General features: G+C 38.7%; 1 protein-coding gene across 1 annotated transcript; it reads left to right on the top strand.

Annotated features, from left to right (window-relative positions):
- The first annotated feature begins 685 nt into the window (after positions 1 to 685).
- Positions 686 to 21686, top strand: alx4a (ALX homeobox 4a). The gene is made up of 4 exons (XM_043244973.1): positions 686 to 1226; positions 12542 to 12852; positions 16175 to 16303; positions 17708 to 21686. Exons 1-4 carry the CDS (start codon positions 881 to 883, stop codon positions 18023 to 18025), a joined length of 1104 nt encoding a protein of 367 aa, XP_043100908.1. The 5' UTR covers positions 686 to 880; the 3' UTR covers positions 18026 to 21686.
- Positions 21687 to 22557: the final 871 nt, after the last annotated feature.

Raw genomic sequence — 22557 nt, 5'->3', positions numbered from 1 at the left:
GACAAGTTTCACTCGGGCCCGAATCTACCTCCAAAAGCGGTCTATATGAAGATGAAGAGCCTTACTCGGCGTTAACATTATTTAGATGCACTAAAACGACGTCCTTTAAATCGATGGCAGTATACGATGTCAAAAACGACATCGGGACAGAAGGATCGCCCCAAACCTGTCTAAAAAGATAACGTCGGCTGAAGTGAGAAAAGATTAGGAGCAGAAAAGAAAAACATCAGTAAAAACGCAACAAGCCAGCTCGTACGGAGTTCTAGCTTTCTTTCTTTTTTTACTTTGTTGGCGAGATTAAGTCTCGAGTTAAAAAGCATTGCGAATCAACCATTAAATTGCTCCCTCCGTGTTGCCCTTCACATTCAATGAGTTATATATTTCACATCCTAATGACATTAATGTCATGTGTTAAGTCCCCCCGCATATTTCCAACAAAACATTTTTTCTTCTTAGCAAAGGTCTGACCTCACCCATTCATTTCATCTACATAATAACCGAGGAGAGGTCTTGACGTGCGTGGCGGTCTATAGCGAGGAGATCTGGGCTGCATCTTCAGAAGACGCATTTTTCGTTACTCCTCTAACCTTAAGGGGGCTTTTTAGCTTTTGGTTAGCTATCCGTTTCTGGAAAACATCTGAATCATTTTATAACCAAAGCCAGCTGCTGCGCAAGTCGATGCGTGCGTGTGAGTGAGTGTGTGTGTGCGTGTGTGTGTGTGTGCGAGCGCGCGGGCGCGTGTGTGTGTATTCGTTTGTACGAGGAAGAGGGAGAGAGTGTGAGAGTATCTGTTCGCTTCGCTCTCCAAAAAGGAAAGAAAGGAAAGGGGGAAAAAAACCGCCTGGACGTCTTTTTCATCCCGAAACATTTTTTTTTAGGAATGAACGCCGAGACGTGCGTTTCATACTGCGAAATGACATCCATGGATTCGTATTATAGCCCATCCGCACCTCAAGGTAGGGATCACCAGGCGAACCCTTTCAGGACATTCCAGGCGAGTGACACCAAATACAGCCCCGCTTTCCTGACCAACAAAGGTCAGGCGTTCGGGGAAAAATCAGTGAGCCCGTTCCAGCAGGAATGCCAGTCATTGGATGCCACCGCTGGGGAAGGCACCTTTAACAAATACCACCTCTTCATGCAGAGGTCCTCCTGCAAAACTCCCCCAGACGGCAGCAAGCTCCAGCAGGAAAGCGGACACAACGGAGGGCTCGTCGCGTGTTACGGTGAGTTTAAAGCGAGGCGTCTCGGCAGGCTACGGCAGAGAGAGGCAATGCAAGCAGTTACCAAGCCTATAGCGTTCAACTGAAATGACATTAACGTTTTTATGGCTCTCGTAAGACTGGATAATCTGCAAAGCCCTTCGGTAAAAAGCTACAATTAGACCAGGTTATTTTACTTCAGAGGCAGTTATTCATATTAATAATCACGTCAGAGTAAAGTCCGTCTGCAGGCTAATATTTACAAAGCAAATGCGGTGGACTTCACAACTTACTGCCGATATAAACCGGCTCAGCTATCACAGTAACACAATTAGGAAGAGGCATAACCTCCCCGGCTATTACATTTTACCTTTGAAGAGCGAATTAAATTATATTTAATGCGATAATCTGAATTACAATCCTTAATGCCGCATCTGAATCGGACAATCGAATTAACACGTTTCCGAAGGCAAACGCGACTCGTTTTAGACGCTTTCACAAGTTGTCGTCGGCGCATCGAGAGTTTTGATTTTTGGAAAGCAGTGCGAAAACCCGTCAAGGCCAGCAGAGCCAAGATCTGAGGAGCATTTTGCGCAATTCTTACAGACATGCCTGCGCGTACACACTCCTGCACCGAATATAAATCTATTTTAAAAAATGCATGCAAGTTAATGCATTTTTTTAATTGTGAAAATCGCACTGAAAACCGCTCTAGCGTATTATATGAATACGGTTTTTTAACTACAGGGCTACTTACTGAAAGCAGTGCAAGCATTCATTAATAAACTCTGTAGAGCAATTTCATCTTCTACAATTGTATATTAAAAAAAAAAAAAAAACGTTTACACGTTTATTTCTTTTAACGCGTTCTTGCGATCTGAGGACGAAGCCTATGTTCGCGGATAGAAACGGCCCTGAAAACTCGCAGCTAGGACTCTGAATAAGCGCAGAACCTTTTCAGTCCTTTGACATCCAGCACTATCTCATGCAATTTATTAATAGCAGGCCTAGTAATACTAATGATGGTGGGGATGACGATTATACCGTACGAAATACCGCGTTATGGAAAAATAAATAAATAAAATAAAGTCTGAAACGGGATGGAAATAGGAGACACACGGAAGCCGAAGAGCTGGTAGCGGTAGCCCATAATGAGCTTGGGAAAATGTTTCAGTGTGTCCATAAAAAAAGTCTTCTGCAAATGTTTGTTTTAGTTAATGCATTTTTAACAATGCACATATTTTAAAGTGACACTAATGTGTTTCAGATTAAACGAATTTGATCGACTTTAAAACGTCAGGTGTGCTGTGCGATAAATAGTTGAGCTGTCTGGTGCTTAGAATCATAGAAAACAGGTTTATGATCGCCACATCCATTTTTAAGACTACGATGGCTCCTTGTTGGTTTATTCGAAGGTAAAATATTGCCAAATGTAAGAAAAAAAAACACTCGACCTTGTCTGTGCAGAAAGACAAATGTCTCATACCGACATGCAACTACAAATACATATAGCATTATAAACAAAGCTTTGAATAATAATAATAATAATAATAATAATAATAATAATAATAATAATAATAATAAAACGTTATTCAGCTTTGAAGAAAAAAAAACATCGGACATATGCTATACAGTCTCTTGGTATTTTCTAATAATTCAAGATACTAGAAAAAAAAAAAAATTTAGCCTTAGTTGTCCAAAAGTGTTGAGGAACAGAGCACTGTAAAAGAGACCTTAAGAACACGTCGAGATTATTGTTAGGCATATTAGTGAAAATATAGATACAAATACTAAACGCATTAACAACGGCATTAATAGTAAAAGGTCTGGTGATATATAGGCTACCATTAATTGTGATCGCGTTCAGATTTTCATGAAGACCAAACACAAAAGCTATCACTGGTTTATAGCTGCAGCTTTCGGCGACGCGATGCATAATAAACGGATGACGCAACGAGATATCGACATACATTAGATTTAATAATGTCTGTTGTGCAGATGTTGTCAAATAAAAGTCCTGTTTCCCAAACTAATCAAAACCTCTCTGACAGAGGAAAAAGACCACGTGAGTGATTCACAGAACCTTACAAGACTGGCAAAATTAGCTCGTTTCATTTAAAGTTAACCTGTTTTAATAGGAAACGCTTTACAATAACTTAAATGTCATTATTAATATAACATGATGTAATGCCTTTCAGACCAGCTGTTGATTTAGATTCATAAAGGCCTATGAACCTACATTTAAAACTTATATATGCACCTATGTTCTTGAAGTATATTAATGCACAATACCAGGGGGCTGTTATGCATTAGCCTATAATGCTTATTCATAAATAAAACGTTATTATAATGTGTTACTATGTGATGGGAGAAAAGCAGTTCCAATTAATCTTTCAGCACATAACATAATAATTGATCTGCGCACAAGGTATAATATTACAGCCTGTAACATAAAAAAAGAGAAGGATTTACCTTCAGCAGCTCATCATGCACAAAGAAAAAGAAAAAAGTAAAAGAATATTAAAAAAGTGCTGATGTTTTAAACAATATCCTGGCTTTATTTATGACTATTATTAAAAGATTGCTGTAAAAACAGTGTCTTGGGTTGCAAAAACAATCTCAGCTCAAAGGATTAGTTTATTTTTTAATAGGGGATAATGAATGCATCATCAATTTATCTAGAGGTTACTGAACACTGAGTAACTGTCTTAAATTGAAAACATGTTCCCTCTATTTAAAAACAGGTGAATGAGTTTATGACTGTTTGTGTGCAATATTTATGATATTAATATGTTTGCAGTGGATGTGTGCAACTGCTGAACGCTGCCACAAACAAAACCCATTTAAGACAAGTTGTTGAAAAAACAACTTTGAAGCACTAGAAATAAAAAAACAACAACAACAAGGCTGGCCGATACATTCATTAGGATAATGAAATTTCAAAAAGTTGTCTAATTTGAAAGACCATTAGGACTGTCAAATAGTAAATCCGAATATAATATTTTTTATTGCATTTATGCATTTTTATTTACAGGATCTTGTTTAAAAGCAGTGACTCATTTTGCTCTTAAGAGACACCATTACAGCAACTCAAAAAGTGCAACATACAAAATGTTCTGCCAGAGAAATTTGTTAAGCCAAAATTAAAGTTGCAGAGGCCCATTTTGTGTGTATTGATTTTATGGGGTGTGATGCCTAAAGACGAAAAAAAGCAAGTTAGTGAATAAATAAATAAATGCCTATGTTTAAACCGTGATGCTTAGCAGCATCTAGCGTGGCTTACTTAATTCTGGTTTTAAAAGGAGCCGCAGTCACAGACTAGGCTTGCATCAAAGTCACATTTCCCCTGGGCATGATTATTTTGTCGAAGAGGGCATGCGGTTTTCAAAACAAGCTTTTGACTAATTCCTCCTTTGTGGTCAGCACCAATAACAAAAGAAAACGACACTCTTAAAAGGGAACCCTTCATCACCTCTTCAGCGAAAGCCCAATTTTACCACAGCATTATCCGCCATTAGCTAACACTAGAACTGTCCTTGCAACAAAAAAAAAAAGATCACTAATGTAGGTCAGATGTACATTGACATGGTTCCTGTTAATGAAGACTAAGCCAAAAAAGCAAAGGGAGACCACTGAATGTCAAAGAATGACGACTTCATGCAACCTTGTAAAACAAATGCCTCGGACAAATACACATTGCGTTACATCACGGCACTTGCATTTGGCTTGAGATCGCATAAACTTGCATTAATATTAACACTAAAGGCATCAATTAAGCATGCATTTAAAACAAAAGTATCGATCGTGATGAACTAAGTATTTAAGCAATTCTGTATTGCAGGCCTTTGAGAGTCGATATTATGAGCCAAAATATTTACAGTACAATGACCTGGTAGTTAAGGAATGACAGTCTTGTACAACAGGCAACATCACAGTTTGTGTTTGGCTTGGTTATCGCTTCTTTTTCACTATTATTTTGGATTTTGGTGTTTGTGTGAATCAATAAGGCTCAGTTTATCTACTGGATTTGCTGAGAGACAAAATATTATTTATATTAGGCGAGGGAATGGCAGAATTTAAAGGCTTTGATGTTTGAGTAAACTTTGCATAATATAATAGTTGGTAATTACATCAAATTGCGAGAATTATGCCTTTTCATATAGCTAGTTTGTGCAATACCCCTTCTATACGTCCTCACTGCTTGCAAACCTTTTTTTAAGCACTCTCAGCAAATTTAACAAACCATGCTTTTATGAGCGATATGATTAATAACTATGTGAAAAGAAGCAGCTCAGCAGCATTTCTATAATGAGCATACAAACCAGAAAGACCTTTTTTTCCCTTTTGTGAAACAGTTAAATATTGAAGGTAGGGATAAAATTTTTTTATTAAAAACCTTCTAAAAACTGACAGAATAATTTTGAGCATTTACAGTTTTTAGCCCCATTTGTCATACAAATAGATAAAAGAAAATCATATAAATAAAAAAAAAAAAAAAAAAAAAAAAACCCACACATTGTACACATGGTATATTTTGAGATATGATAAATATATAACAGTGATTTATTGTACTGTAATTTTTAAAGAAAATCCCTTGCTTTCATTTATATGTAATTAATGATACATACGTGAATTATTACCATATATTATATGAATTTACTTAAGTATTAACTTACAATGACTATAGCAGTGAAACAGTACAAAATTAGTGACAACAAAGCTATAAACAAAATATCACCATTTAAACTTCCTAATATCATGGTACACAACATGTCATAGAAAAAAAAAATGCACATTTCATAGGAGATCAGGCCATCAGCCTAGTTTTGGAACTGTAGTTTGATTCAGCAAAGAGCAGGCATAAAAGAAGAATAAAGTCACAGAAGAACTGCACAACCTGAGGAAAAAAAAAACATTCCCATAGCCTGTTGATCTAAGGAGAGGTGACAAGGACTTGGGATCATTTTACCAGTTAGCCCAAAATTTGGCTTTACAGTTTACATTAGCTTCAGTCTGCTTGCCTGAACGCGGCACGCCAACAGTACGCTTCAAAGACAAGGCCTCTATTTAAACAGCATAATCAAACCCCAGTAGATTCCTTCTAATCGGTCCTCAACTACTAGTAAATGCCTGAGCACCTGAGGCAAAAACACATTTTTGAAACAAACCCGTTTGGAAATTTTGGTACTTCATTCCTCAATTATTGATTTGAAGCTTATTTATAACTAAATCCAGTCACACAATTTTTTTCTAATAGGGATAGTTCACAAAAATAATAATTTTCTCACTTGCACACACTCATGCTGTACACATTGTGACTCCACCGACTTTAATTGCATGAACATTTTCATATTGCTTTGCTTTCCACAGATGTCAGTCAGTAAGTCGTGAGTTTAAAATTGTGTAAGAATGAGCAAATTACAGGGGGAAACAAGGTAAAATGTTTCTGAAGATATTAAAACTATATGTCTTTATGCTACATTACCTTTTGGCTCTTATCTGCATGTTATTTCTCTTGACATTATCTTAAACGACAGTGATTAGTTCGTTTTTTACTGCATTCCATAGTGCTTGTTAACTACAACACTGCTCCAATGTGGTTTCTAATGCCATCCAGGAGATTCCAGACTTTACTGATGATTTGGGAAATGCAATGTCAACTGCTAAACAAACAAAACGGTGCAAAATAGCACAATAAAAAGAGAGAGCAGTACAAGGCAAGCTGTTGCAGCATGTTTAAAGCTATTTAATTTAAACCCCAAAAAGCTGATTGAAAGCCGTGATTTATTTGTACCTAATGATGTTCCAAAAGAAAAGCCACAGCCGAAATCACCAAACTACTGCACTTACACAGACTACTTTAACTCCCTATATTTTCCAGAAAACCACCAAATCTGATCTCTCGGTAATCATAATTGTTGTAAAGCCAGCAACCTAACCAAGCGGTGTTTGAAAAAAAAACAGCAAAAAGTCACCCTGCGTTTTCTTTTTGACGGTGTGTATGGATTCAAACTGCAGTTGCGACTCATCCTCAGGTTTTAGCAATCTGGGGTTCAAATACTTTTTGTCTCGGCAAGAAAGCCGGACGAGCCGAGCGAGCTGTGATTTATCGCGAGAAGCGGCTTAAAGGAAATGCTGTGTTTTCTTGCCCAGCATGTGCTCTTTGCTGCAGCCTGCTGGGATAAATCGTCCTTTAGGACTAGCGGTGTGTTTGGACTTCTCTGCGGATACCTATCGGATTCTCACTACCGGGCTTTTTTTCAGTCAGCACCAGCTGAGACGCAGTGCTCCCTCTGAAACAACTGCCGTCTTGTGCGTCATTTTGAATAGAGTCATACAGTTCGGTCTGAAGTCCGAATCTAACACAAGAGCTAGAGGTGACTCTAAACGTGAAGCAAGTCAAGCAGGAGACGGTCCCTGTGGTTTGGTCGCTCTATGTTTAGAACCAAGCTGCTGTTGTCACATCTGCCTTTGACTATGTGATTTGCTCTGGTTTTGCAAATGGCTGCGTGTGCAGACGTTTACTAATGAGGCTCCATCTATAGTAATATCTTGTGGTGTCACGCTCACAATCACCAATAAAAAAAAAAAATGGTTCACCGTTTCCATATGCCACCAGCCGGAGCCACTCTTCATATCACAACCTATCAATCTCTCCATGCCGTGTCCGTCTGTAAGAGCCTGAAATAATTAGATAGCGGAAGAGAAGCTCAGACTGTTGGCCTGGCTTCAGAGCACCAAGCTGCCTATTACAATTCAATCCATATTTTAAGCACCGAAAACAAACCTAATTACAGATAAAAACAAAAGCTTAGATGAGCAAACAGTCTTCCTCAATTTCCTTTACCATTTGCTTTTATTCATAATACAGATGAAACCCGGCCTGACAATGTCTTATTTATGCGTTTTAATTTTTTTTAAACATTTTCGGGAGCTTTGGCGTATTTCACCATTAACCCTTCACAGAGACCCCAGGTAGCCTAATTTATAGTGTTTCTTTTATTTGCCTGCTGCTGACCCTAACAATCAGATTCTGTAAAAAAGCATAGAGGATGCCCTGCCGCTTTACAGCTAGTTAAATTACACTTTGATGTGTTCCCCCGTTTTCAGCTGGTACTAAATGACTGCCCCTTGTAAAGATCTGACCCTTGCTAACTCATAAGGTCGAGCACCGACATCCTACAAAGCCAGGAAACACTGGCGTCTTCCATCGAAGGCAAGCCACCTTTTTAGTGCGAGTGGGTCTGGAACCTCTGTGTGAGCCATTCATGCATATTTTATTAAAATATATAGCGGTGCCCTTTTCTCATGATTTATAGGATATATCAAATGGTGACCTATTTGAAGATATTTTACTCTGGAGTCAGAGGTAAAAGGAGATCCTGTAAAATAGGTTTACAAGCCCCTTTCTTGCTGCGCATACAGGTGTGAATCTACTCGGGTTAAAAAGCCAATTAGTCTTTTTCCTGAACCTCACCGTCTCCTAACCTAGAGCTGAACAACTGGCAACTTCTGAGGTGACAAACGTTGGTACGGCACTGCTGTTATAAAATTTTAGTGCTGTATTAACATTAGAAATCCAATCAGATTAGATACTATGACTGTTTTACCTCATTGCACAGGGAAAGTAAATTACTTCACACAACCCTCACTCTGTGAAGTAACAGACCAATGGACGTGCAGTATTGGAATCAGTTTTACAAAAGCTGATGCACAGACAACTAAATGGAAAACACACAAAAAACATGTCGACATGGAAAATGCAATTACAAATAGCAAAAACTCTGTCAGAAGAAATTGCGTACACGCACAGTAGTGAACACACACACAATGTGAACACACACCTGGAGCAGCAGGAAGCCATTTCAGCTGCAGGTCACACTTCTGGTTATTCACCTTGTACTGAATTAAAAAAAATAATATTCAAAACATTTTATTTCTTCAGTGCTGCTAAAATAATGCCATCATTTGCATTCACAGGAAAATGTAGGAGATTTTTCTGTTGTCATCTATGGTAGACAATGTACCTAAAACCATACATGATCTCATGAAACAAGGTTAAACAGCAGGACCATGTTCAGCTCTGCACTGCTGTTGCAATCTTCAACCGCCACCCCCCTCAGAGCTCTGGTTCAAAACTTTTCTACTCTGACAGAAACATTTTGCCATGAGACTTCTTGCCTAGAAGGCAGGTCATGTTACTTGCCCATATGGTGGAGCTACAGGGGCAGCCAAGTCTCTGTTCACCTTGAGCAGCAGAGAGCCTGGCTTGAACCCTCGGTGGACTACGAGACTGTCACAATACTCTAGGTCTGCCAAAAGCCATCAGTGACACAGGGTATAAACAAGAGCCTTTGATCGCAAGGGCCTGATTTCAAACAGGCTGTCAGCTTTTCCGTGTGGTGGCAATAGGCGTGAGGCATCTGAAGGGACAAGCTGAAAATATTTATGTTTGAGTAAATATGCTGCTCCCACTTGCTTAACAAGATGTGTCAGTCCTGGGCAAGAGGCAATGTGGGAGCCATTATACCCCCAGGCTTGGCTCCATGACTGTCATGGTTGAGCCCAGGGTGCCTGGAGAAGGCAAAATAAAGAGACAAGCAAAAGTAAGCATATACAACCTGTTATGGTGTCAAGAACAGGAATGAGAGTTAAAGCAGGATAGTCCACTCAAAAATTCATCAACAATACATGACATTAGATATCTGGGCCACATAAAAAGATATTTTGACAGTGTTTTTTCTTCATACAATGAAAGACATCAATGGTTTTGGTTTGGTTTCTAATGTTCCTCAAAATATATTTTGTGTTTCACCTAAGTAAGCAAACCACACAGTTTTGGGTGAACTATGCCTATCCCTTTAAGAGACAAAGATTCAACCAACAGTTAATGGCATAAAAAGGCTGTTTCCATTTTATGCAGTGTTATATATCAAGATAATACTTTTTCCCTAGGCAGAGTCAATTTGCAAATCATTGACACCACACTAGATTCACAAAGCCACAAACATTGATTGTCTTGATCACAGTTCACATAGTTATCGGCAACTAAAAGAGTAGAACTTGACGGAGGAGTGAAAGAATGGTTGTGCCAACACGTTCTAGTGTGCACACATTACCAGGACCAGAAAAAACACATGGATATTTCAGCATGTGGTTGGGGCAACAAGTATAGGGACGTAAAAATATTTTGTAGGATTTCAAAAATTACTGTAGCTTGGCAGTAGCTTAAAAGCCACATTATTGTGAATCATCTACCCCTAAATGAGTAGTTCACCCAAAAGATTTACTATTGTTCCAAACCTGTATGACTGCCTTTATTTAGCAGAACACAAAAGAAGATGTTTCAAACTCGGTGGGGTCCAAATCAACTTTCCACTTTTTAAAAGTATTTTTCTTGTGTGTTCTACTGGAGAAAGAAAGATATATAGGTCTGTAACAACATGAAATAATTAAGCGGTGACAAATGTTCATGTTTGTGTGAACTACTCGCTTAATGGTGATATTAGTACCTTAAGGTATTAACAGGTACCTTTATGAGGTGGGTAAAATACAAAGGAGTACTTTTATAGGGTCCTGCCCCAATGACAAGCGGTTCACCATTTTTCTTTTAGAAGTTTGTCGAGAGGCACCACGATACCTTAATTCAGTCTAATACATTACCAAACATGGTTCTGTGAGGACGACTACAGTGCTGAGAAAGGCATGTGTGCCAGTAGCATTTACCCATCAGCCCCTCACTTCAAACCTGAGAAGGTTTTAATCAAGTCTCACATTAGAAAATGAGCACATCAACACTGCCTCACCTAAAATAACTTTCCGTCACTGAGCGTTGAGCTAAAGTAAGACATAAAGCTTAGGGTCGCCACTGGATCACATCAGCGGGAATGTTCCCAAAGGAACTCTAATCCAGCTTTACACCCTATCCCTTCTTGCAGCCAAGTGAGCGAAAAAGGGCGAGAGAGACGAAAGTCTGCCAATACTGCCATCAATTTCGTGAGCATGCTGTTCTTTGTAGCACAGAGCACAGACAGGTAATGAGCACTAAGAGAGAGCTGGAGAAATGACCTAATGTACTGGAATCCTTACATTCATTGATCTGACTGAATTTATGACCGGCACGCTGACTGGGGTTTCACAGCTGAGCTGCTGTGTGTTTCCAGTGGCTTGACGCAGAAAATTACCACTCTAGAGTCTTGTCACTGGGCTAGTGTGGCCTCATTACGAGCCAAGCTCCATTTTGCACCCTTGCCACAGAGTGTGTGTATGTTTGAGGCTGCGCTCGTCAAAAAGGGCTGCAGTCTTCGGGATTGTGCCCAGGCGGGAAACCTGTAATTTTCTATCAGTTTGCAATTACAGCCACGGTGTCTGTTTCACATGAGCAGCTGATTTATGAGCTGAGACTGGCAGCCATTACGGCTGCGAGTCTGACATCTAACCATGGGTCTTAAAGACTGTCTCATTCCACACAATCACTACAGACCCAATTATGGAATAATTAAGATATTGTGATCAAAGGACTACGAAGGACAACACCACATTTTCTTGGCCAAAATTATATAGACAATGCTGTGAAGTATACCACATTCCACAGTATACAGTAGGGTTGTATAATTTGTTAACATTGATGTATTGCAGGTATAATGAACAATATCAATGTAGGTTAATATCTACATTGTTCGATAATACATTTAGCATTATTTAAATTCTGAACACATAGTAAGTTTATGATGAACAACGGTATACATTAAGAATGCTGTAAGAATGTACTTTGTTAGCTCATGACACCCACAGTTTATCATGAAATATAATCTATATATTTTCATTCCTATGTCACTCCGAAAATAGATTAAAAACTAAAATCATACCAGATTTATTGATGATAATTTTTTTTTATTATATATTTTTTTATTATAAAAGACATGAATAGAAACTTATTTAATATACATACACAAAATGTGTGTAATGCAATAAAATACAATATATAACAAAATATTTTTTGCTTAATATTAAATAATCACAGCTGTGTCCTTAAACTGCTTCAGAGGAAATGCCCTATGCAAAATAATTGTAATATTCTGCAATATAATTTGGACAAAAATGTTGCCAGTGTTACTAAATTAAGTTACTAAAACCCTAGAGAGATTGTGCAAAAAGATGCTAATATTTCATTAAATAAAAAGGTATTACTTATAAAAACACTATTTAGTCAACTGTCATTCTACATTCCACTGGGGTCAAACTAAATATTTTGGTGATCTGTTTTGGTCTTGCAGAATTGCTTTCCTCATAACACCTTTGGAATTAATAACCCTTCTCTGTCCCTTTTCTGTCTACAGGTAAAGACAGCACAGTGCTGACAGATTCCGAGTTACCCCAAAACAGTGATCCTGCAGGGATGGATGGCAGCTACCTCAGCGTAAAGGAGTCAGGAGTGAAAAGCCCTCAGCAGCCAAACTCAGAGCTGTCTTCTCCTTTAGACAAGGTCGAGGGAGAGAGCAACAAGGGCAAGAAAAGACGCAACCGTACCACCTTCACAAGCTATCAGTTAGAGGAGCTGGAGAAAGTCTTTCAGAAAACACACTATCCCGACGTCTACGCCCGGGAACAGCTTGCGCTGAGGACCGACCTGACAGAAGCTCGAGTACAGGTGTGAACCCTTCACATATCCTTCAGCAAATACAATCACCTTTAACCGTGAGGCTATGCCACCATTCTTTCGCTCCTAATAATTTGAATCCAGTTGTAGTGAAGACCAACATTTATGAGTTGGTAAAAGAGAAGTGATACTAACCTCAGCACCTTGCCTTGGCTATTAAAAGTAAATAGAGAATACAGTGCAAAAGTGGCTCAAGTTGACCTTCGCAAAAGATCAAAAAGGGTTTTCATGTTAGCTATGTCCAGAGTCTGCTTAATCTTGAGACACTACCTGAACCTCTGTCTGGAAAACCAGAACCTTTATGTGACCCATCCCAACCCCCAACCATACCCCTACATTTGCATATAATCCCTCCAACACTACTGCTGCATTCCTTCACCGACAGACAGACCGGGAGATCCCTTTACCCGACCCCAAATGTGCGCTTTACTTAGAAGCCCTGGATTTACACTGTTTTTCTTTCATTAATGTCCCACTCAGGAAAGAATGTGTCCCTCCCTGCTCTCAAGGGTAGGTGAGAGAACCTGGCCTGAAGCTCCTTCGTGTGGTGAGGGTTGCTTATGACCTACATATATGCAAACAGCTTTGACTAAAACTAAAGGATGATGAAAACAACCACAGAACCATGATGGCTCAGTTCCAGGGACGATGACAGTCAAATCTTTTTGGAACTTTAAAGTGTAGCCTTTCATCATCTACTTTAGGACAGCAAAGACATGTAACTTTTTTAACTACACCTAACAATACTGATAGCCACAGCCTGTTTATTTACAGCAAAAAAAATAAAAAAATAAAATAAAGATGATATATATATATATATATATAAAACCCACCCCTGAATTCTCCCCATCATTTCCTAATGAGAATATAGGAGAATAAGGAGGCGACAGCATTGTAAATTTCTTTTCCAAAAACAGAGATCTGATAATATATTTAATAACAGTATCTAGTCAAAGGTTAAGGGTTTAAAACAGTCAGCCGTTTCAACTAAAAATGTTATTTGACATGATGACCACACAAACATTATTTAGACCAAAAATTATGAATTGCATTTTCCATAATTACAGTTCTGGAAGTTCAAGACCAAAAAAAAAAAAAAAAAAAAAAAAAAAAAAAAGTAAAGATATAAGTAGAAGAGGTGAGTTTGAGTGACAGCAGAGGCAGACCATCAATCCTCAAAGCTACTCTGGACTTCAAAGCTGCTCTTTCCCCTTTTCTCCTGGGTTTAGTTCAGCGTTTCTGTTCTCTCTCCTGGTGCTGGAACATAAATAAAGCTCCATAATAAGCCTCTAAGCTGTTTTAGCTGTCAACGTCTTTACCAATTACTGTGTTACTAGCACGCAACATACAAAAGATAAAAAAAAAGAACACTTTTTCTGCTGTTTCAAACAGGTGCTGGTCAAAATTTGTTAACTTGTTAATATTGTCAGGATTAAATTTAACCAGAGGCAACCGCTAAAGGAAAGAATGAAAGAAAATAAAGAAACCAAAATGGAAGACGAAGGTTGTGACTGAACTAAAGACCCAAATAACTCTCCGTCTATGATCTCTCTCACTCTCCCGGTCAGTCTGGTTCAAAGTTGAGCGTTTAGTATAAGCATATACTCCACACCTCAGCACTGGCTCATCAGTATGAAAGGAATAAGGGAATCTTTCCACCACTCGTCTACGTGCCTCTACCAGGTCGGAGAGTCAGATATGGAAAGCCAGGAGCTTAAGAGTCAGGAAATTAAACATAGAATGAAAACAAACTCCATTTTGAACTTTCTCCCATCTTTATTTTCAATCTCCCAACTTCCATGCTTAGATTTATAAAGGGGAAGACAGTCTGAGAAAAATATATAAATATAAAGACGGGAATAAAAACGCTGGTGCACAGAAAGCATTTTAAAAATACTTTTTAGATGCGCAGACAGCAAACAACTAGCATCATTTCAAAACACAAACGAGGATACAATGATGCAAACGGAGACCCAAAAGAGCGGTGATGCCTGCTGAAAAATCTTCGATTCAGAAAACAAAATGTTCTTTTTTTCTCAAGGCAGTTAAGCTCTACAAACATATGATGTGGAGCCAAGGGACATTGATGTCCACCACCACATTAAGTGCAAGCAGAGCTGAGGTGCTATCAGGTTACGCTGAGAGATAGGCTGACATGTTGCTGGCAATAGATGCAAAAACCACAAACTGATTGACCAAAGAGCCATACCCAGATCCAAGTTCAAGCTCCGTGACGAATCGAGATTGCAAGACAAAAGAAAGTCTCTGTTTTGGAAAAAAAAAAAAAAAAATTTTCCACTACACAAATCAATAAACAGATAGTTCTAAACAGAGAAGAGCCGGGATTAAAAGAATGGAATTTTGGCAGCTCTTCAGACTGCGACCCATGAGAAATCACTTTATGTGTAATTTGTTCTCTAATTCCCAGGTCTCCAAATAACAACCATCTATTCAGGGAAACAATGCATATTTCTATAGAAAAGCAAAGAGGGGAAATATAGCCAAATAAAATCCTGTCTAATTCCCTATTTAATAGTCACTATTTGCATACTCACGTCATTCAAACCTGTATGACTTTCATTCTTCTACGAAACGCAAAAGATGATATTTTGAATAAAGTTTCAGACCCTTTTTTTTCAAAACAGCGGGGTCCAAAACGTCACAGAAACCCATTGAAATCCACTGCATGATAAAAATATATTAATCTGTGTTATGCATTAAAAAAGTCATGCAGGTACAGATTGACACAAGGGTGAGTAAATGACAATTTTATTTTCGATTCACCTATTCTTTTCTAAAAGCTGAGCGGCAAGCGGCAGGGGGACTGACACAGTTCTCTGAGGCCTCTGGCCCCGGTGGGTTCCTGCTTTCTCCTCCCTGCCCCCCGCTGCTGCTGATGGCTCTGATAGAAAAGAAACTCAGAGGAGGCCATCACAACCTGTCAGCTCCCACAACATCAAACAACGGCCAGGTCTCGCCGAACTGTTTCCAGGAAAATATGCTGAAAATTAATACAGCCGAGGGGTTTCCTACACGAGCTCTAGACTTACAACTCAAGTGACAGACTCTCCAGGCACCGAAAAAATGCATCTAGACATTTGATACCAATTCAGTTACACAATGTGATCAGTGTACATACAGTGTAATAAAAGGAAGTTTGAAGATGGATGTTAATCACTCGGTTTATAAATCTCCACTAAGACAACATTTCCTGTATATGATGTAACACCACTAGTGGCCAGTTAGCATGAGGTCATTTAATCACTTACTAATGCGATATCCTCATGATTAAGGATTGATGTCTTACTTGCAGGTGTGGTTCCAAAACCGCAGAGCCAAGTGGCGGAAGAGAGAGCGTTTCGGACAGATGCAGCAGGTCCGGACACATTTTTCCACGGCCTACGAATTGCCTCTTCTCACTCGGCCTGAGAACTACGCTCAGGTACAGTACTGCCTTCAGTAATAGCTGAGAGGAAATACCAGTAATGAAAATTAATTATTATTTATGTTTTTTTAAAAAAATGATATAAAATCTAAAAGGTTACATTAACTGTTCCATTTTGGGTGGGTCTATTCTATGCCGCTTTTTAGTATAAACGGTGCCAAAAAAAGTGCACTTTAAGATGCATTTAATGAAATTTGTTCTGGAGTGGGAGTGGCAATAATATAATAAATAATATATAAATAAATAACATTCATATTATTCATACAAATAGTGCAGAGAATAAGTACACAGAACGTAAAGCATAATTTTTTCCATGTTTAGTCTTAAAAAGAAGGGTTTCATTCATGGTTCTTTTAGTAATTAAGGAAAAAATATTTGGATGAAAACAAATTGACTGCTAAATAATTTAAATTACTTTATTACACATTATGTTTCAATTTGCACAATTAGCTGTAAAGTGTGTTTTAAAGACTTTGTAATCTGTTTAAGAATCACACTATACATCTCATGCTTTGTTTTTGGATGCAGTGAATAGAATCTAATAATTCATCAAGGAATCAGATTTTTTTATTCACATGTAGATTCAGATGCAGTGGCACCACTGAAACCATGCCAGATGACATTATTAAGAATTCACGTCTGAGAACCGTTTTTGGAACCAATTTATTTTCTTAATATTCATGATTATCTCAACAAATTAGATTAATGTTTTAAACCCTGGATGTAGAATATTGCTGATCGACATTTGGGAATTTCAAATGAAAAACAATAGGAAATCAGATCTGTGTAACCACTGATAATTGCGGGACCCAAGGAAGCACAATGTCGAGGTCAGGTCACACCAGGGCTGTGGCCGAGAACGACACGCCTTCACAGGAGAGCCAAAGAATCTCCTGGATTTATTATGAATATGTGGCCGGGTCGGAGGGCAGGGGTGGCTCTTTGGGGAGCGCGCCTGCAGCTGTGGAATGCAGCTTTGCTCACATCTGGGGCATCTCCCTGAGAGGGCTTTCATCTCCCTCCACAGCCCTCCCTCAGACCCCCACCTCCCCAGGCCCAGAGCAGAATACAGCCCTATCAATTCACTCTGTGCTCCCTCCGCTCAGCAGAGGAGGTTACTCTGGGTGTTGAAGGAACGTCTAGAGACAGGCATTCCTCCTCCACACTAGGCAAGCAGCTCCCACTCAGTACAGGACCAGATGAATGCCTCATAGCTCTTGATAAATCTGCACGTCGAGTACCACTGAGGATTCTGCACCTTCGCCAATGCAATATTTCAAAACAAGAGGAGTTGGACTTGATAAATGCTCTCATGACTATAAGTTACATTAATGTTATTAATGCTGAGATTGCAGAATGTAAACGCACTATACCGTAACCTTCTGTGTTCTGTGTTCGCAGATTCAGAACCCTTCTTGGATAGGCAGCAGCAGTGCGGCATCTCCGGTGCCCGGCTGCGTTGTACCCTGCGACTCGGTCACTTCTTGCATGCCGCCTCATCCACATGCTGCTAGCGGAGTGTCTGACTTCTTGGGTGTGCCCAGTCCCGGAGGTCACATGGGACAGACACACATGGGCAGCTTGTTTGGGAGTCCAGGCATGAGCACTGGCATTAATGGGTATGATCTAAACATGGACCCCGACCGGAAATCCTCCAGCATCGCGACCCTGAGAATGAAAGCTAAAGAACACAGCGCAGCCATCTCTTGGGCAACATGACTTCCACAAGATCAGGACATTATCTCCGAGTCCCTCAGCAAATAAGAGAAGGAGCAGCAAATGTGAACATCAGTTAGCCACAAAAGCATGACCTGGGAACAAGGAGTGCATGGATTGACAACAAAAAGAAAAAGTAAGAGAGATACCAGGAGATTTATTTCCATTTGAAGTCTAGAGAGACAAGAGAAAATCAGAGATCATAAAACTGAGAATTTTCTGGCTTTGAAACAAGAAAGAAATACAAGAAAGATGACAGAAACTTGACATCTGAATGCATACAAGAATTAAATGAAAAAGGAAAAAAATCAATAGAAAAAAACCCACTGCACTTATCCGCCACTAGTGTCCCATTTGTAAACACCCGTAAATTTATCTAAACGCATCTGGCTTCATTTTCATCTCGGTATAATCAAAACCTGTTAAATTCTTCTTCTGTCACAGACTCCTTTTCTCCTTTTCTCAAATATGCCATCTCTGCCTAGACAGTTCCAAAGAAATGACAATAGAGTTTCTCACAGTAAAAACTTTCCTATTGTAGGCTTTATTCAAACAAATATGCAGCAGTAATCTAGGTAAACTAAACTTGCTTTTTATATTAACTCATTGATCACTACAACTACACTACACCACAACTAGTTTGTTCAAATATAATTGCACTGGTCATATAGAAGTCTATAGACGATTTGAAACAGGCAAGTACTACCTTTAATACATTTGAGCAAAGGTCTATTTGGAGTTGTGCATCAGTCCAGAAAAGAAAGGCATACCTATCCCACAGGAAACTAGGCACCCAAAGGATGCTTCCACTTGCCTTGATTAACTGTATGCCCCCCACTACCAGTAGTCTCAGGAAAAAAATAAAAGTGCAATCGGCTAGTGCAAATCCAAAGTTAATCACTGTCTAATTACAGGTGGTTGTCACTATCCATACTGCAATCTCTCTTTCTCTTCTTTGCAACCACATTTCAATTTCTTTTTGGAAGAAAACGTTGTCCTAAAACCTTTTGGCAAAATTTGACAGCAGCACACTGAGAGATACAAATCTTGGATCCATCAAACAAACTGTCAAATTGACTGTCAAACATAACTAAGAAATACAATCTACATAGAATGAAGGATGCAAAAATAGATTGAGAAAGTTTTCTTTGTGTTTTGAATATCACGAAACACTTGCATTTTTTTTACCCAGCAAACGTTGGTTCCTTAACTACTCTGCCTTAGTCCCTGCTATATAATATGTACAGTGTTGGGGCTTTCTGAAATTTGAGCCATGCTTTATTAATTTTTTGGCAGAAGTCCTCATTGCACCCTCTCAAATCTGGGCATCATCCAGCATGGCTCTGATTGGGTGGAAGCAATACTGGGCTTCGGCATGTAATCACTGACATTCCCATGCACCGAGGTGACAGAAATATAAAGCAAGCACTATTGCAAGGTACAACAAGCTTTTTGCTTTTCTAGAGTCAGATTTAGATCAGGTAAAACAAAGCTGTTTGAAATCTGGAGACGAATCCGATACATTCTGCCCTTTGGAGAAGCCATTTCTAATTTGTAAATGAGAAACACATTTCCTTTCCTCCATTCTGCTGTGCAGCTTATCTAGATCCCTGGAGATACTTATACACACACAACCTTTTTTATTATAATACCAGAGCAGTGACTTACCTGGTTTGAGGGGATTACAACATGGAATCAAGTTATGTATCAAGTTCTGTTTTAGAATGACAGAAAACTAGGCTTCCATTACCTAAAAGTTTTTAAACAAAAACTCAAATATATAATGCACTGGATGCAATATGATATTAAACCTTGTAACATAACCTCACTGCCAAAAGTTAATTAGAAATCACCTGCTTACTGCTGCTCAGTCTTGTGCCACATGGCCTGGATATACGATATGTAAAATGTAGGGGCTTCCTGAAGTTTGAGCCATGCTTCATTAATTTTTTGGCATAAGTTGTCATTGCATCTCATGACTGAGCATCTCTTCACTTAACATAGCAAGGGACCTGTAAAAAAAAAAAAAAAAAAACCCAGTGATAATGTTAATGAGCTTTTCATTAAGACTAAAACCATCCATCCTTCACCAAATCCATCTGCCAGAGAAACAGTTCAACCTCCAATCCTCATTGAGAGCCTCAAGGAGTCCTGACACTCTCAATTTGGCCTTTAAGAGGTTGCCGAGAGGGTGAAATGACTACAGTGTTCCGGTGTTCTGGGAAAGGACAATCCACACAGCTGTGTGCGGGGTAAATGCAAAACAAACATGCCTCGCACATGCTTCCCCTTCAGCTGTCATGGCTCTTCTTTCAAAGCCCCATGCTGAACACGGCCTGGCCTGCTACTCCAGCCAAAGCATCAGCCCTCAGCGACTCTGAGTCAATGCACACCCGTGCTCTCAGGCAGACTTTTTAATTAACACCGAGACATCTGTGGAGAGGGATTCTGTGACAGAACAGAGCAGAGTGGGCTCCGTGTTAGCCTATCTTTAACTATTGTGGAACCAAGAGGGGCGTCGATGAAGCTCAGGTCAAAACTATCATTAGTTTGTGTAGTATCAGCACACATATACACTTCTGTAGCATTAAATGAGCTAATCTGCAGATAACAGAACGCAAGTCATCACATTTGCTTTCGATACTCTTGTATTTCATTCAAAAGGTAAATCAGCAGGACGTGTAAAACGGTCATCAAAACGGTTCTGTAGAGAACATTGTACAGTACTCAAAGTGTCAGATAGTACCTTGCAGATGCCTATGAGTTACAGAGATTCTTAAGTCTCTGTCCCATCTCCTAAAACTTATACTACTGAAGTAGGCATATCCAAGTACTAGAATAATATAATGCTTTGTTTTGTGTGTGGTCGCATGTACGGTTTTCTTTGGATTCCTTTCTTGCATAAAATACCCTTGGAGCCTTTCTTTTGTAAAAAACAAAAAAAAAAAAAAAAAATCATTATTAGAAATATATTATTTTATGTGTGACTGAGGTTTCTTGCTTTTGTTGTATTCTGGGTCTGGGGATAAAATGCGATAAATCTCGGTTTTTGGTATGCAAATGAACTTAAAATAATTGTGATGGCTTTAAGCTAAATGTATGGCTTTTGAATCATTTTTATTAATTATTTACTTTCAGGCTTGTTTATGTTCTATATATATTGTGTGATTTACAACCGTAAGTTATTGCACTTACATTTTTGTTTGAATTGCTTTGAGAACATCTGATTCAAGTGGAATAGCACTATAAAATATGCATACTCAATCAACTGTCAAGTACTTTGAGAACATAATGGTAAAGTACCGAGGGCTGGCAAACTGTTTAATATTCATGTGCTTTTTCAGATTGGTTTCAAATCTAAAAAACAGACTAGAAGGAGTTGTAAAATTTGTTTAAACTTGGAACCAAATCCCTTGGAATTTTTTTTTTCCTGGGACATTTGACATTCTCAGAGCCGGATGTAACAGTCATCTTACGTGATTAAAGACATACTGAAGACATGAATTTCCTGTTGGCTAAAGACTGCTTTTAACAAGGCTTTCCATTAATGGGTTAAAAAAGCCAACATTTAAAAGTTTAACCATTACAGGTGCTGGGTATTCTACTGTGGATGTTTCATTTCATTTGACATTTTCTGTGTGCTCATTTTTGTTTGTTTCTCTAAATCCAGATGAATAAAAAAATGTAAAAAAAAAAAAAAAAAAAAAAAAGTAATATCCCCGTGCAATATATTAGTAATTGTATTCATGAATCCAGTTTTCAATATATAAATCCAGAAAAGCATCACCAAAAAAAAAAAAGAGGGCAAAAATGATACCGGATTATGAAATGCATGTTAATAATAGCTGACAAATCATATTGCAGAAAAGGATCGCTCAAACGGGCCTTAAAGCTTGACTTTGATGATTAGCTCGGAGATAAATGCTCCCTCTCATACATATTTTTCTAAAGTAGACACATTTTGCATAAAACACTTCACAAGCTGCAGACAATCTGGCTCTCTTTGTGTAATTGGTCATTCAGTGACATTTTCAATACTTAACATGTTGCTGAAATTTCCTTACCAGATTTTCACTTCTTCATGCAGGAAGAGTCAGAACAGGAATAGATTTCTCTTCACAAGTTCACTCCCCATGGAGATGAAATGAATTTATCTCAGACGTACAGGCTTCTGAACCTAAATCACTCAAAGCACTCAGACATCTGCTTCTGGGCCCAGACAACAGAGGCAGCTGGAAAAAAGATGACAATTTATCCAAAATCTGCACTAAGTCAACATAGCATCAAATTAGAGATGAGAAAACGAATACTCAGAAGTGACAGGAATGAAAACATGACGAAAATTAAAACTTCAATACATTTCACACCACCCAAACTCTAGAAACAACTTCTAAAGTGGCGTCTCAATAATTCTGTGATTTGTTTGGGGTCACAAAAAGATGACAGCAGTTGTGTCAGCATAGTGAAGTGCAACATGCTGAAACCAAATGAATAATCTTGTAACAGTTTTTAGAACATTGTCGAATATCGAGTAA

The sequence above is a fragment of the Puntigrus tetrazona genome, chromosome 7 (assembly GCF_018831695.1).
Source record: "Puntigrus tetrazona isolate hp1 chromosome 7, ASM1883169v1, whole genome shotgun sequence".
In the NCBI taxonomy this organism is placed as follows: Eukaryota; Metazoa; Chordata; class Actinopteri; order Cypriniformes; family Cyprinidae; genus Puntigrus; species Puntigrus tetrazona.
Note: the sequence above shows the minus strand (reverse complement) of the source record. Positions and strands in the feature narration are given on the sequence as shown.